Here is a 17,148-nt window from a genome sequence, read left to right as displayed (position 1 = left end):
GTACTTTCAAGTATTTTTACTTAAGTACTTTACACCACTGGAGAAAATGTGGAAGAATTGAAGGTGCCAACACATTTTATAGTCATCATAACTATGTTTTATTGTCATATACAAACAAATCTGCTCCTCCCTCAACGGGGATCGATCAACTTCACGTTTTAAGGCTTAGGCCCACCACCTATATGTACCAGTATAGAGATGGGCCTGAGAGATGGGGAGAATTCCGTGCGTCCTCTCTCCTCGCCTCCTTCTCAAAGCCCATTGGATGAGGAAGTCCCGCCCATCTTACCTTCTCATCCAATGGCTTTTGAGAAGGAGGTGAGGAGCGAGGACGCAATTGAGATTCTCCCATTATGTCTGCAGTTAGACCCCTCCCAAATAACTGGCTACAATGCGTCAACTCCCCAATGCGAGAAGCCTTTGTGATCAAAGCCAGTCTGGGACTGCTGGAAATTGGAACTGAGCCTGGCAAACAGTCGAAGACAAGCCCTGGGCATTAGCTAACTGAGCTGAAAGGTATTGTGACCGAACACAATTTGTATATTGCTAAGCTATATAACTAACGTTATAGGGTCTTGTTTTTGTTTAACACTTGTAGCTATCTGCATCCCTTATTTTTGATGACCCGATTAGCTAGTTTCCATCTGCTCGGGAGCTAGCTAAAAGGCTAACCTGCTTGCCTTGAGACGCTTGGGTCGATGGTGATGCTGGCTCCTTATTAGTTAACGTTAGGCTCAATTAGCTAGTCAGACCTTTTTTACCCCCACCGGCTCAAGAAACCTATTTGCCCGGGTCTAGCTATTATTTAGTCCAATATGTACTCGTAAGGAGCCTAACGTTACTGTAACTCCTTAATTTAAGGTCCAAGGACCTAATGTTATTTTCAGAGGTAGACTGGCTCAGACAGCCAAAACAGCCAAATTCTCCATCAAAATGTTCTCATTTCTCAATTGCGATACGGTTCTAGAAACATAAAACTCTTTACTTATCACATCAATAATTTCACAAACGCAAAATACACACTTACTGTACTGTTTTAATCGGCTTTATCACAGTTGCAGCCCACAGTATTTCTGGTGGCCTCCTTCAGTTATACACAGGTGTTCAGAGCATGATAGAATTAATCAATAAGGCCCGAGGGGGTGTTGTATATGGCCTACATACCAAGGCTAAGAGTTGTTCTTCGCGCGACGCAATGTGGAGTGCCTGGATACAGCCCTTAGCCGTGAGATATTGGGGCTCCCGAGTGGCGCAGCGGTCTAAGGCACTGCATCTCAGTGCTTGAGGCGTCACTACAGACCCCCTGATTCGATTGCAGGCTGTATCACAACCAGCCGTGATTGGGAGTCCCATAGGGCGGCGCACAATTGGCCCAGCGTCGTCCGGGTTTGGCCGGTGTAGGCCGTCATTGTTAATAAGATTGTTTTCTTAACTGACTTGCCTAGTTAAATAAAGGTAAAATAATAAAAATATACCACTAACCCCCGAGGTGCCTTATTGCTTTTATAAACCAGTTGTCAAGGAACTACACATCTAAATTGAAAATGTTGCTTTAATAAATACATTCATAATAAGTTAATTCCGCCAGAAAAAGTAGTCTGGACAAAAGTCTCATTGCTAGAATGTTTTTTATGCAACATAACCACAGACTAGCTAGCAAGCTTACATTAAATGTATGCAAAAACCGAGCATTAACAGTTTATAATATTAATAAGGCACCTCAGGGGTTTGTCATATACAGCCAATATACCAGTGGTAAGGGCTGTATCCAGGCACTCCGCGTTGCGTCGTGCACAAGAACAGCCCTTTAGCCGTGGTATATTAGCGATATACCACACCCCCTCTGGCATTATTGCTTAATTATATCCTGGGTGGTTCGGGCCTTGAATGCTGATTGGCCGAAAGCCGTGGTATGACACTTATTTTTTACTGCTCTAATTATGTTGGTAACCAGTTTATAATAGCAGTAAAGCACTGGGGGGTTTGTAGTATATTGCTAATATACCACGGCGAAGGGCTGTAAACAGGCACTCCGCGTTGCGTTGTGCGTAAGAACAGCCCTTAGCTGTGGTATGTTGGCCATATACCACACCCCCTCGGGCCTTATTGCTTAATTAGCGCAGGTGGTCCTGCACGTCTGTCTTCCAAAAACACACACTGTAACATGGAGATATGGTAACATTAACCATAAGCCTATAAAGGTGTGTATCAATTTAAGGTTTCGTTTTCTGAAAATTGTTTCTCGCTAATATGAAAGATAAGGTTCTTATGCTTCCAAAACCGTACCGCAAGCATGCGTGTTAAAGGGATACTTCATGATTTTGTCAATGAAGCCCTTTATATACACTAAACCAAAATATAAACGCAACATGTAAAGTGTTGGTCCCATGTTTCATGAGCTGAAATACAAGATTCCAGACATTTTCATACACACAAAAAGCTTATTTAGCTCAAGTTTTGTGAGCATTTCTTCTTTGCCAAGATAATCCATCCACCTGACAGGTGTGGCGTATCAAGAATCTGATTAAACGGCATGATCATTACAAAGGTGCATCTTGTGCTGGGGACAATAAAAGCCCACTCTAAAATGTGCAGTTTTGTCACACAACACAATGCCACAGCTGTCTCAAGTTTTGAGGGAGCGTGCAATTGGCATGCTGACTGCAGGAATGTCCACCAGAGCTGTTGCCAGAGAATTGAATGATCATTTCACCTGGGGGATCGTTTGAGACCAGCCACCCGGACAGCTGATAAAACTGAGGAGTAATCCTGTCTGTAATAAAGGCCTTTTGTGGGAAAAAACGAATTCTGATTGGCTGGGGCTGTCTCGCCAGTGGGTAGGCCTATGCCCACCCATGGCTGCACCCCTGCCCGGTCATGTGAAATCCATAGATTTTATTCTAATTTATTGATTTGACTGATTTCCTAATATGAATTGTGACTCAGTCAAATCATTGAAATTGTTGCATGTTGTGTTTATGTTTTTGTTCAGGATAGTTTCATGAGCCAGAGCTAACTAGCATTAGCACAATGACTGGAAGTCTATGGTATCTACTAGCATGCTAGCAGTTACCATATACTTCCAGTCTATGCGCTATGGTATCTACTAACATGCTAGCAGTTACCATAAAGTTCCAGTCATTGCGCTAAAGCTAGTTAGCAACTGCGCTAACGCTAGTTAGCAACTTTATCAAACTGCACGCATAGACATAAAAATGGTATCCATGAGTTCATCTGACTGGAGAAGTAGATAAAGGTCCTCATTGCCATAATCCTGAAATATTCCTTTAATGTTCAGACCAATCGTTAGGGCTCTTAACAAAACTCCCCGTACAGAAGACTAGCCCACACGGTTCCCACACGGCCATATATCCATGTTATAACGCTTGTTTACAGAAAACAGATGAAAGACGAGACAACCACCTGTGCTAATTAGCTATCTAGCATGCCCTGAACACCTGTGTGTAAAAGGCTCTGCATGGTCAATGCGATGTCTGCAGTGGCCGTACAGCATTTACTCTGATGTGGCCTCCGCAGAGCGTTCATACTTCTTTCGCTTCGGGGAGCTGTCATACGCATCCAATAAATTGGTCTGCACCGCACCACTCGTGGTGGTTCAGGGCTAATCTCTGTAGCCATCCCCTGACCTCAAACCAATTGAGATGGTTTGGGATGAGTCGGACAGCAGAGTGAAGGAAAAGCAGCCAACAATTGCTCAGCATATGTGGGAACTCCATCAAGACTGCTGGAAAAGCATTCCAGGTGAAGCTGGTTGAGCGAATGCGGAGGGGCCAGCTCTAGAAAGAGTCTTGGTGGTTCCAAACTTCTTCCATTTAAGAATTATGTAGACCACTGTGTTCTTGGACCTACAATGCTGCAGAAATTTGTTGGTACGCTTCCCCCGATCTGTGCCTTGACATAATCCTGTCTCGGAGCTCTATGGACAATTCCTTTGACCTCATGGCTTGGTTTTTGCTCTGACATGCACTGTCAACTGTGGGACCCTATATAGACAGGTGTGTGCCTTTCCAAATGATGTCCAATCAATTGAATTTACCACTGGTGGACTCCAGTCAAAGTTGTAGAATCATCTCAAGGATGATCAATGGAAACAGGATGCACCTGAGCTCAATTTCCAGTCTCATAGCAAAGGGTCTGAATACATATGTAAACTAGGTATTTCAGTTAATTTTTATTTTTAATACATTTGCTAAATAACAACTGTTTTTGCTTTGTCATTATGGGGTATTGTGTGTAGATTGATGAGGAACAATTTTTATTTAATCAATTTTAGAATATGGCTGTAACGTAACAAAATATGGAAAAAGTCAAGGGGTCTGAGTACTTTCCGAATTCACTGTATATGGGTTATCTTGTAGGATCCTAGTTCAAGGATCCTAAAAGTTCAAGGCAAGAAAGTTTCTGTAACACGGCACAGCTAATCACGTTACATTGAACATTTCAATTGAGTCACCTAAAGCAGGGGTGTCAAGCTCATTCCATGGAGGGCCTAGTGTCTGCTGGTTTGTTTTTTCCTTTCAATTAAGCCCTAGACAACCAGGTAAGGGGAGTTTATTACTAATTAGTGACCTTAATTAATCACTCAAGTACAAGGGAGGTGCGAAAACCCACAAACACTCGGCCCTCCGTGGAATGAGTTTCACACGTGACCTAAAGGATTTAGCCTTTGATCAGATAGATATTGATCTGCTTTGTTGGTTGACTTTTGGATCATGCAAGTTCAAACGTCCACTCCAGGTCATACAGTGGCTTGTGAAAGTATTCACCCCCTTGGCATTTTTCCTATTTCTATTTTTTTCCTATCTTCAAATGGATTTTGTGGGGGGTTGTATGATTTGATTTACACAACATGCCTACCACTTTGAAGATGCAAAATATTTGTTATTGTGAAACAAACAAGAAATAAGACAAAAAAACAGAAAGCTAGAGCGTGCATAATTCAATACTTTGTAGAGCCACCTTTTGCAGCAATTACAGCTGCAAGTCTCTTGGGGTATGTCTCTATAAGCTTGGCACATCTAGCCATTGGGATTTTTGCCCATTCGTCAAGGCAAAACTGCTCCAGCTCCTTCAAGTCATAACACAGATTCTCAATTGGATTGAGGTTTGGGCTTTGATTAGGCCATTCCAAGACATTTAAATGTTTCCCCTTAAACCACTGGAGTGTTGCTTTAGCAGTATGCTTAGGGTCATTGTCCTGCTGGAAGGTGAACCTCCGTCCCAGTCTCAAATCTCTGGAAAACTGAAACAGGTTTCCCTCAAGAATTTCCCTGTATTTAGCGCCATCCATCATTCCTTCAATTCTGACCAGTTTCCCAGTCCCTGCCGATTGAAAAACATCCCCACAGCATGATGCTGCCACCACCATGCTTCACTGTGGGGATGGTGTTCTCGGGGTGATGAGAGGTGTTGGGTTTGCGCCAGACAAACCGTTTTCCTTGATGGCAAAAAAGCTAAATTTTAGTCTAATCTGACCAGAGTATCTTCTTCCATGTGTTTGGGGAGGCTCCCACATGGCTTTTGGCGAACACCAAACGTGCTTGCTTATTTTTTTTATTTTAAGCGATGGCTTTTTTTCTGGCCACTCTTCTGTAAAGCCCAGCTCTGTGGAGTGTACGGCTTAAAGTGGTCCTATGGACAGATACTCCGATCTCCACTGTGGAGCTTTGCAGCTCCTTCAGGGTTATTTTTGGTCTCTTTGTTGCCTCTCTGATTAATGCCCTCCTTGCCTGGTCTGTGAGTTTTGGTGGGCGGCCCTCTCTTGGCACGTTTGTTTGTGGTGGCATATTCATATGGATTTAATGGTGCTCCGTGGGATGTTCAAAGTTTCAGATATTTTTTTATAACCCAACCCTGATTTATACTTCTCCACAACTTTGTCCCTGACCTGTTTGGAGAGCTTCTTGGTCTTCATAGTGCTGCTTGCTTAGTGGTGCCCCTTTGCTTAGTGGTGTTGCAGACTTTGGGCCTTTCAGAACAGGTGTATATATACTGAGATCACGTGACACTTACATTGCACACAGGTGGACTTTATTTAACTAATTATGTGACTTCTGAAGGTAATTGGTTGCACCAGATCTTATGTAGGGGCTTCATAGCAAAGGGGGTGAATACATATGCACGCACTACTTTTCCGTTATTAATTTTTTTGAATTTTTTGAAACAAATTATTTTTTTGTTTCATTTCACCAATTTGGACGGTTTTGTGTAGGTCCATTACATGAAATCCAAATAAAAATCCATTTAAATTACAGGTTGTAATGCAACAAAAGAAAAAAAACGCCAAGGGGGATGAATGCAAGGCACTGTATATATACTTTTGTCATCATAGATTAGCAGGAAGTAGGCTATAGTCAATGTTTGTGTCCCAAATGGCAGACTATTGCCTATATAATACGCTGCTTTTGACAAGGTCCCAGTACTTTTGACCTGAGCACTGGGCCCTGGTCAAAAGAAGTGCACTAAATATGGAATAGGGTGCCATTTGAGACACAGACAGATCTATAAAACACAACGTTGTCTTAACTTAGGCTATAAATGGATGGTTATTAATGTGGAATGCTGATATCAGGCTTTATTTTACAGGTTGCTTCTCACTAGGGTCTCAATAATAATGCTGACTGAAGATGGATGCTCCTGAGTACCTGGATTTGGATGAGATTGACTTCACTGACGATTCAGCGGTGAGTAGAAGTCCAAAACTCAGATTTGTTGTACCAGAAATGGTGGCACACCATCTGGCTATGCCAGGGGACATAACGGGCAGTTTCCTGGACACAGATTAAGCCTAGTCCTCGACTAAAAACATTTTCAATGGAGATTCTCTATTCAGTTTGCTTTTTAGTCCAGGATTTATCTTAATCTGTGTCCGGGAAACCACCCATAGTTGGTAGGCTATGGTTAAATATTTCTATGTAATAAGTGCTTGTAAACAAACACGTGGATGGTCTCTTCCCTGTAAAAGTATTCTGTGACATCCTTGAAGAACATTCCAGAGCTTTCCAGAAGAAACGATGGTCAGGGAGAAGAAAGACAAGGTATGTGTGAGTGTGACCAGCCTAGGCCATTATTATTAGCACACCAGGTAGCCTAAATGGCATGCTGTAAAATGAAAACATATTTAGAGATGGATAGAAATGTATACTGAATAAAAATATAAACGTAACATGCAACAATTTCAAAGATTTTACTGAGTTACAGTTCATAGAAAGAAATCAGTCAATTGAAATGAATTCATTAGGCCGTAATCTATGGATTTCACATGACTGGGCAGGGGCACAGCCATGCGGAGCCAGGCCCAGCCAATCCGGAATTAGTTTCTCCCCACAAAAGGGCTTTATTACAGACCTAAATACTATTTTATTTCAGATCATGAAACATGGGACCAACACTTTACATGTTGTGTTTTATATTTTTCTTCAGTATACATAATGGATACCTGGAGGAAAATGGGGGAGGGCAATGCTTTTTTTTATTTCAGTCCAGGGGAGGGTCATGTAATTTATAATTGATTACATTTCAATATTTATCAGTGATTTAGAATTAGTTGCTTACTAGGATGGATGGATGGATACAGTGAGGGGAAAAAAGTATTTGATCCCCTGCTGATTTTGTACGTTTGCCCACTGACAAAGACATGATCAGTCTATAATTTTAATGGTAGGTATATTTGAACAGTGAGAGACAGAATAACAACAAAAAAATCCAGAAAAACGCATGTCAAAAATGTTATAAATTGATTTGTATTTTAATGAGGGAAATAAGTATTTGACCCCTCTGCAAAACATGACTTAGTACTTGGTGGGAAAACCCTTGTTGGCAATCAGAGGTCAGACGTTTCTTGTAGTTGGCCACCAGGTTTGCACACATCTCAGGAGGGATTTTGTTCCACTCCTCTTTGCAGATCTTCTCCAAGTCATTAAGGTTTCTAGGCTGACGTTTGGCAACTCGAACCTTCAGCTCCCTCCACAGATTTTCTATGGGATTAAGGTCTGGAGACTGGCTAGGCCACTCCAGGATCTTAATGTGCTTCTTCTTGAGCCACTCCTTTGTTGCCTTGGCCATGTGTTTTGGGTCATTGTCATGCTAGAATACCCATCCACAACCCATTTTCAATGCCCTGGCTGAGGGAAGGAGGATCTCACCCAAGATTTGACGGTACATGGTCCCGTCCATCGTCCCTTTGATGCGGTGAAGTTGTCCTGTCCCCTTAGCAGAAACCCCCCCCCCTCCATGTTTGACGGTGGGGATGGTGTTCTTGGGGTCATAGGCAGTATTCCTCCTCCTCCAAACACGGCGAGTTGAGTTGATGCCAAAGAGCTCGATTTTGGTTTCATCTGACCACAACACTTTCACCCAGTTCTCCTCTGAATCATTCAGATGTTCATTGGCAAACTTCAGACGGCCCTGTATATGTGCTTTCTTGAGCAGGGGGACCTTGCGTGTGCTGCAGGATTTCAGTCCTTCACGGCGTAGTGTGTTACCAATTGTTTTCTTGGTGACTATGGTCCCAGCTGCCTTGAGATCATTGACAAGATCCTCCCGTGTAGTTCTGGGCTGATTCCTCACCATTCTCATGATCATTGCAACTCCACGAGGTGAGATCTTGCATGGAGCCCCAGGCCGAGGGAGATTGACAGTTATTTTGTGTTTCTTCCATTTGCGAATAATCGCACCAATTGTTGTCACCTTCTCACCAAGCTGCTTGGCGATGGTCTTGTAGCCCATTCCAGCCTTGTGTAGGTCTACAATCTTGTCCCTGACATCCTTGGAGAGCTCTTTGGTCTTGGCCATGGTGGAGAGTTTGGAATCTGATTGATTGATTGCTTCTGTGTACAGGTGTCTTTTTATACAGGTAACAAACTGAGATTAGGAGCACTCCCTTTAAGAGTGTGCTCCTAATCTCATCTCGTTACCTGTATAAAAGACACCTGGGAGCCAGAAATCTTTCTGATTGAGAGGGGGTCAAATACATATTTCCCTCATTAAAATGCAAATAAATTTATAACATTTTTGACATATGTTTTTCTGGATTTTTTTGTTGTTATTCTGTCTCTCACTGTTCAAATAAACCTACCATTAAAATTATAGACTGATCATTTCTTAGTCAGTGGGCAAACGTACAAAATCAGCAGGGGATCAAATACTTTTTTCCCTCACTGTATATATATACATATATCACACACACACACACACACACACTACCAGTCAAAAGTTTGGACACATCTACTCATTCAAGGGTTTTTCTTTTGTTTTTACTATTTTTTACATTGTAGAATAATAGTGAAGACATCAAAACTATGAAATAACACCTATGGAATCATGTAGTAACCAAAACAGTGTTAAACAAATCAAAATATGTTTTATAATTGAGATTCTTCAAATAGCCACCCTTTGCCTTGATGACCGCTTTGCACACTCTTGGCATTCTCTCAACCAGCTTCATGAGGTAGTCACCTGGAATGCATTTCAATTAACAGGTTTGCCTTCTTAAAAGTTAATTTGTGGAATTTCTTTCCTTAATGTGTTTGAGCCAATCAGTTGTGTTGTGACAAGGTGGGGGGTATACAGAAGATGGCCCTATTTGTTAAAAGACCAAGTCCATATTATGGCAAGAACAGCTCAAATAAGCAAAGAGAAACGACAGTCCATCATTACTTTAAGACATGAAGGTCAGTCAATACTGAAAATGTCAAGAGCTTAAGATTTTGAAGAAAATGTAACGGATCCGATTATATGAAGTGATCTATAACAGCGCTTTGGTCCGTGACTCTTCATGATAGAAACAATCTGTAAAATACCTGGGAAAGACATGACTCCGATGCATATGGAGATGTCATTGTTTTGTTTCTTTGATATTCAGAGGCTGAGCGACAACCAAGGAGACAAAAAATTGACTTTGCTTGGGAAGTAATCTAATTCTGTCACTAGCAATTGATTTTAAGCTATTTACTTTCTGTACAATAGAAGATATTTAAACCCAGACTGCTTTTAGGGAAACACTTGTGACTTTCTCTCATTGGGTTAAGCCACGGAAGATGAGTAGCCAGCATTTAAAGCTTAAAATGTTATGCGTCAGTAGTCCTACTCTGTCTGGGGTGGAAAGGTAGGCCTAACTTTTGAAAGTACCATGCACAGATTCCTAATGACGTCTCAGATTTAATTATTTGCAAATGGGTTCAGTTTCGTTGCAAACAAGATACACTAATTTGGCATTGGAGAAATATGATAAGATGAACACATAGGCCTATCTCTCTGTCCATTCTTAGTCTGTAATTTGTGTGGTATTAAGATTCTGCTAATATGTAAAATTACGTATAATTGTTTTATTTGAATTTTATAAAGGCTCTTTTTTTTCAGACCTGCAAATATGATAGATTTATGCAATACTTATACTATGAAGATCTTTTCACCCCTACTCTTGTCCACGGTGGTCTGAGAACCCACAACCTTCTGGCCCGCAGCCCTGTGCGCTATCAAAATTCCTGCGTTGCCATGTAATGCTTACAGGAATAAGAACAGTTTTTAAAACAGCATATCTAAGTCTCTGGTCTATCCAAGACGTAGGGTAAACGGTAGACATTTTCTCTGCTATCCACTTTCTTTGAATTATTATTTTGGGTATAGGGGAGGGTCACGTTTTTTTTTTTTTTAGTGCATTTTTTTTTTTGCTAGAGGGAGGGCCATCCAGTTGAAATTCAGAGCGGTCCGATTTTCTCCATGTAACCCTTATTATAGATAACGTTCTCTCCCTTAGCCCCAGCCATCAACTGGAGTCGCGGCGTGTCGTCACATAGCGGCGGTGGAATCAAGCCGACCGGCATCACCGACGTCCACACCAAATTCCGACCTGTGAAGAGGGTCTCGCCACTCAAACATCAACCAGAGACCTCTGACAACGAGGCTCGGGCTCACAATGAAGAAGGCAGCAACAAAGAGGAAGCCTCAGATGAAACGCCTGCGGCCTCATGCGAAGGCCAGGGATCTAAAGCCAAGAGCATGGGCACCGGAGGAGCTCTTTTCGGGGAGCTGGAGCACTACGACCTGGACATGGATGAGATACTGGACGTGCCTTACATTAAATCTAGCCATGTCTCCACTCTTCCCAGAGTTCCCCATGACAAAAGGACGGTGGGCAGCATCGGGGATGGTGGCGCCAGTGACAGGTACCACGGCGTTAAGACCTCAACACTTCCCCACTCTGAGAGCCTAGGAAGTGTCACCCAGTACGGTGTGCTCTCGCCCCTCAAGTGGTCTGATATGAGCAAGTCCAAATCTATGGACCCGGACTATCACCGCCCACCCACTGGGGGCTATGACCACTCCACACCAGGCCAGCTTAGCTGTTCTTCGGCCTCGGACATGGACAAACTTTTAGCCAACAGGGCCTACCCGGAGCCAACGGCACACAAGGCAGGGGGTGACACCCCTGGGAGCAGCCAGGCTTTGATGATCCCCCTCCAGGGCTGTGCTGGGGCTAGGCAGGACAGCAGTAAGACCTGGAGCAGTATCAGACTGCACGGAGAGTGTGATGAGGATACCAAGAAATCCAAGAACATCATCAATATCATCCGAGAGGGGCAGATTTCTCTGTTGGTAAGTCAACAGTTTGGAATTGACAGCCTAATACAGAAGCATGTCTGTTCCACAAAATATATTCCCAAATAAATATTTTGCTGCATCAATTGGGCTACAGGTGGTAATTCTAATAGCACATCCTGATAATATAGACCATGTTTAGGCTATATGCATGGTCCAATATGTAAAAAAAAAAATATATATATATATATATATATTTTCAATATGTTATTGGGCTCATTTCTGGAGGGGGAACTTATATTTTAGGATGTGTCTGTGTCCTTTTATTTTTATACATTTTGGAGTAGAATGTGACCTTTTAAAAGGTCACCAGAACTGAGCTTGTCAGTCCTTCTACATAAAAATTATTCCAAGGAGGACGCTGGACCATGTAAGCAAGGGGACTGGAATTGGTCAAACTCGCAGTTTAATTCATGTACAAGATTATCCTCTTTCCCAAAAAGCATGATGGTCATGACGTTTTTTACATGAAAGGGGAGGTTAACTTGGACTCAGTAAATCGATCTGAGATCGACTTGTTTCAGTCACTGGATTATTTGTTGTTGCTTTCACCCCTGTTATCGACACAACCACTGATCGTAAGCACTTTGCTAATATCGTTCATTACGATAAGTAACTTATACTGTGAAGTTTGAAATGAAATAATTTGGCTAATATGGGTGATTGTTGATGGCTATAATCATCAACCTAGTAGTAGTTTCAAGGATCAGTAAAAAAAAAAAGGTACACATTAATGTTATAAAGTTATCGTTCTATTTATAATTATCGCATCAATTAAGGCAATTTATCGCGATGTGGATTTTTGTCCATATCACCCAGCTCTAAGTGATAAGCTTATATGAACAAGACCGGTTTGTATCAACAACTCACTGAGTCTTTTACCTGGTGTTCTCTGGCCACAGCCTCACCTTGCCACTGATAACCTGGAGCTGATCCGGGACGAGGAGGGGAACAACCTGCTCCACATCTCTGCGGCCCAGGGCCACGCCGACTGCCTGCAACACCTCACCTCCCTCATGGGAGAGGACTGCCTCAACGAGCGCAACATCCACCAGCTCACGCCTGCTGGGCTCGGGGTGAAGGTGAGTGAGGGGTTAGAGGTTTGGTCAGGGCCTCTAGGGAACCAAATTGTGCGTGTGGACATGTCCACCTGCCATACCAACCAAGGCAGACGCCTAGATTCTGTGGCACCCTTTTCCCGTATAGTGCACTACTTTCGATCAGAGCCCTATGGGCCCTGGTCAATAGGGCTCTGGTCACAAGTAGTGCACTATGTAGTGAAAAGAGTTGGTTGTTAGTTACGACCTTGACACTCCTGAGGAGAAAGATAACACCATGTCTCTGACTGTGTACGTCTGGGCTTTGGATACTTAGCTGTATTTGTCAGGTTTACCCTCTTTCATTCCCTCTGTTAAATTAAAGAGTATCAGGACAGTGTCGCAATCAAACTGATCTACAGAATAACCTGTGTGTATGCAGAATGGCCATTTGGAGTGTGTGCGCTGGATGGTGAGTGAAACGGAGGCCATCGCAGAGCTGAGCTGTAGCCGAGAGCACCCCAGTCTCATCCACTACGCAGCCCGCTACGGACAGGTGAGGGAGACTCACACCGGCGTATAACACTGTCATTGGGAAGTCAGAATCATGTACCAGGAATTTGTCCTGGTGGAATGGTGCTGACAACAATGAACAGAATATACAGACAGAATCTAGACAAAATAACCTACACATAATAAATATATACGGTGCATCCGGAAAGTATTCAGATCCCTTTACTTTTTCCACATTTTGATACATTACAGCCTTATTATATAATAGATTAAATTGTTTTTCCCCTCATCAATCTACACACAATACCCCATAATGACAAAGCAAATACAGGTTTTTAGAAATGTTTTCAAATTTATTAAGAATAGAAAAATATCACTTTTACAGAAGAATTCCTTTACTCAGTACTTTCTTGGAGCACCCAAATAAATGCTTCACGGAGTTCAAGTAACAGACACATCTCAACATTAACTGTTCAGAGGAGACTGTGTGTATCAGGCATTCATGGTCGAATTGCTGCAAAGAAACCACTACTAAAGGACACCAATAAGAAGAGACTTGGGCCAAGAAACACGAGCAATGGACATTAGACAGGTGGAAATGTTTCCTTTGGTCTGGAGTCCAAATTGGAGATGTTTGGTTCTAACCGCTGTGTCTTTGTGAGACGCGGTGTGTTTGAACGGATGATCTCCGTATGTGTAGTTCCCACCAAAAATCATGGAGGAGGAGGTGTTGGGGTGCTTTGCTGGTGACACTGTCTGTGATTTATTTAGAATTCAAGGCACACTTAACCAGCATGGTTACCTCAGCATTCTGCAGCGATACGCCATCCCATCTGGTTTGGGCTTAGTGGGACTATCATTTTGTTTTTCAACAGGACATGACCCAACACACAATCCCCCGACCTCAACCCAATTTAGATGGTTTGGGATGAGTCGGACGGCAGAGTGAAGGAAAAGCAGCCAACAAGTGCTCAGCATATGTGGGAACAACTTCAAGACTGTTGGAAAAGCATTCCAGGTGAAGCTGGTTGAGAGAATGCCAAGAGTATGTAAAGCTGTCATGGCAAAGGGTGGCTTTTTGAAGAATCTCAAAAATAAAATAAATGTTGATTTGTTTAAGACTTTTTCTGGTTACTACATGATTCCATAGGTGTTATTTCATAGTTTTGATGTCTTCACTATTATTCTACAATGGAAAAAATAGTAAAAATAAAGAAAAACCCTTGAATGAGTAGGTGTGTCCAAACTTTTGACTGGTAGTGTATTTCTCAGTCAAAACAATTATAAGACATTTTATAAAATATACAATATTAATTGTAGAAATGTATATACACTGCTCAAAAACATAAAGGGAACACTTAAACAACACAATGTAACTCCAAGTCAGTCACACTTCTGTGAAATCAAACTGTCCACTTAGGAAGCAACACTGATTGACAATACATTTCACATGCTGTTGTGCAAATGGAATAGACAACAGGTGGAAATTATAGGCAATTAGCAAGACACCCCCAATAAAGGACTGGTTTCGCAGGTGGTGATCACAGACCACTTCTCAGTTCCTATGCTTCCTGGCTGATGTTTTGGTCACTTTTGAATGCTGGCGGTGCTTTCACTCTAGTGGTAGCATGAGACGGAGTCTACAACCTACACAAGTGGCTCAGGTAGTGCAGCTCATCCAGGATGGCACATCAATGCGAGCTGTGGCAAGAAGGTTTGCTGTGTCTGTCAGCGTAGTGTCCAGAGCATGGAGGCGCTACCAGGAGACAGGCCAGTACATCAGGAGACGTGGAGAAGGCCGTAGGAGGGCAACAACCCAGCAACAGGACTGCTACCTCCGCCTTTGTGCAAGGAGGAGCAGGAAGAGGACTGCCAGAGCCCTGCAAAATGACCTCCAGCAGGCCACAAATGTGCATGTGTCTGCTCAAACGGTCAGAAACAGACTCCATGAGGGTGGTATGAGGGCCCGACGTCCACAGGTGGGGGTTGTGCTTACAGCCCAATACCGTGCAGGACGTTTGGCATTTGCCAGAGAACACCAAGATTGGCAAATTCGCCACTGGCGCCCTGTGCTCTTCACAGATGAAAGCAGGTTCACACTGAGCACATGTGACAGAGTCTGGAGATGCCGTGGAGAACGTTCTGCTGCCTGCAACATCCTCCAGCATGACCGGTTTGGCGGTGGGTCAGTCATGGTGTGGGGTGGCATTTCTTTGGGGGGCCGCACAGCCCTCCATGTGCTCGCCAGAGGTAGCCTGACTGCCATTAGGTACCGAGATGAGATCCTCAGACCCCTTGTGAGACCATATGCTGGTGCGGTTGGCCCTGGGTTCCTCCTAATGCAAGACAATGCTAGACCTCATGTGGCTGGAGTGTGTCAGCAGTTCCTGCAAGAGGAAGGCATTGATGCAATGGACTGGCCCGCCCGTTCCCCAGACCTGAATCCAATTGAGCACATCTGGGACATCATGTCTCGCTCCATCCACCAACGCCACGTTGCACCACAGACTGTCCAGGAGTTGGCGGATGCTTTAGTCCAGGTCTGGGAGGAGATCCCTCAGGAGACCATCCGCCACCTCATCAGGAGCATGCCCAGGCGTTGTAGGGAGGTCATACAGGCACGTGGAGGCCACACACACTACTGAGCCTCATTTTGACTTGTTTTAAGGACATTACATCAAAGTTGGATCAGCCTGTAGTGTGGTTTTCCACTTTAATTTTGAGGGTAACTCCAAATCCAGACCTCCATGGGTTGATATATTTGATTTCCATTGATAATCTTTGTGTGATTTTGTTGTCAGCACATTCAACTATGTAAAGAAAAAAGTATTTAATAAGATTATTTCATTCATTCAGATCTAGGATGTGTAATTTTAGTGTTCCCTTTATTTTTTTGAGCAGTGTATTTGCGGTGACAGAAATGCTCCAGTGGTGACCACAGTATGACTTTTGGACCCAATTTATTTTCCCTTTTGTTTGTCAATTTCGGATGTCCGTTATCTCTCTTTTAGGAAAAGGTTCTGTTGTGGCTGCTCCAGTTTATGCAAGAGCAAGCCATTTCTCTGGATGAAGTGGACCAGTATGGAAACAGTGCAGTGCATGTAGCCGCTCAGTATGGCCATCTCACTTCCATTCAGGTATGTATATGCCATTTAACAGACACTTTTATCCAAAGTAACTTACAGTTATGCGTTCGTATGGGTGGCTCTAGCGGGAATCAAACCCACGAACCTTGGCGTTGCGAGCACCACGCTTTACCAACTGAGCCACATAGGATTATATTTTTTATTTAAGACTCTATTTAAGAGAGGATCCATAGAGGACTTTAGACTTTCCTTTAAAAACTGAATATAAGGAGGGCTGGATATAGATTGTCAGGGGCACAACTTTCACTGCGGACGGTGGGGAAATGTCCCCCCTGTCCCACATTCTGAAATTGCAATTTTGTCCCTCCCCCCAGTTTTATCATTGGAATGTGATACAAAACGAGGTAACGGTGTGCTTTAGGACCATGCGGACGCCTCAGAGCGGTCGGGTAGGCTGTTTGGAGTGTTTATCCGACTGGATAAAAAAACGAATAATGTTAAAGTGCCTTCGGAAAGTATTCAGACCCCTTGACTTTTTCCACATTTTGTTACATTACAGCCTTATTCTAAAATGGATTAAATAAAAATAAATCCTCATCAATCTACACACAATACCCCATAATGACAAAGCGAAAACAGGTTTTTAGAATTTTTTGGAGTTATTATTACAAATAAAAAACAAACATTATTTACATAAGTGTTCAGGCCCTTTGCTCTGAGACTCGAAATTGAGCTCAGGTGCATCCTGTTTTCATTGATCATCCTTGAGATGTTTCTACAACTTGATTGGAGTCCACCTGTGGTAAATTCAATTGATTGGACATGATTTGGAAAGGCACACACCCGTCTATATAGGGTCCCACAGTTGACAGTGCATGTCTGAGCAAAAACCA

General features: G+C 43.0%; 1 protein-coding gene across 1 annotated transcript in view; it reads left to right on the top strand.

Moving 5' to 3' along the window:
• The first annotated feature begins 434 nt into the window (after positions 1-434).
• Positions 435-17,148, top strand: part of LOC311144636 (synphilin-1-like) — a 34,836-nt gene continuing 18,122 nt past the window's right edge. The window contains exons 1-7 of the mRNA XM_084180684.1: positions 435-516; positions 6,607-6,704; positions 7,007-7,058; positions 10,778-11,616; positions 12,522-12,701; positions 13,099-13,212; positions 16,181-16,306. Of these exons, the coding sequence (XP_084036810.1) occupies positions 6,648-6,704; positions 7,007-7,058; positions 10,778-11,616; positions 12,522-12,701; positions 13,099-13,212; positions 16,181-16,306 (1,368 nt within the window). The 5' untranslated portion in view covers positions 435-516; positions 6,607-6,647. The remainder of the gene's footprint in view (positions 517-6,606; positions 6,705-7,006; positions 7,059-10,777; positions 11,617-12,521; positions 12,702-13,098; positions 13,213-16,180; positions 16,307-17,148) is intronic.

The sequence above is a fragment of the Coregonus lavaretus genome (genome assembly GCF_964263955.1).
Source record: "Coregonus lavaretus genome assembly, chromosome: 17".
NCBI lineage: Eukaryota > Metazoa > Chordata > Actinopteri > Salmoniformes > Salmonidae > Coregonus > Coregonus lavaretus.
This window is presented reverse-complemented; position numbering and strand designations above follow the sequence as displayed.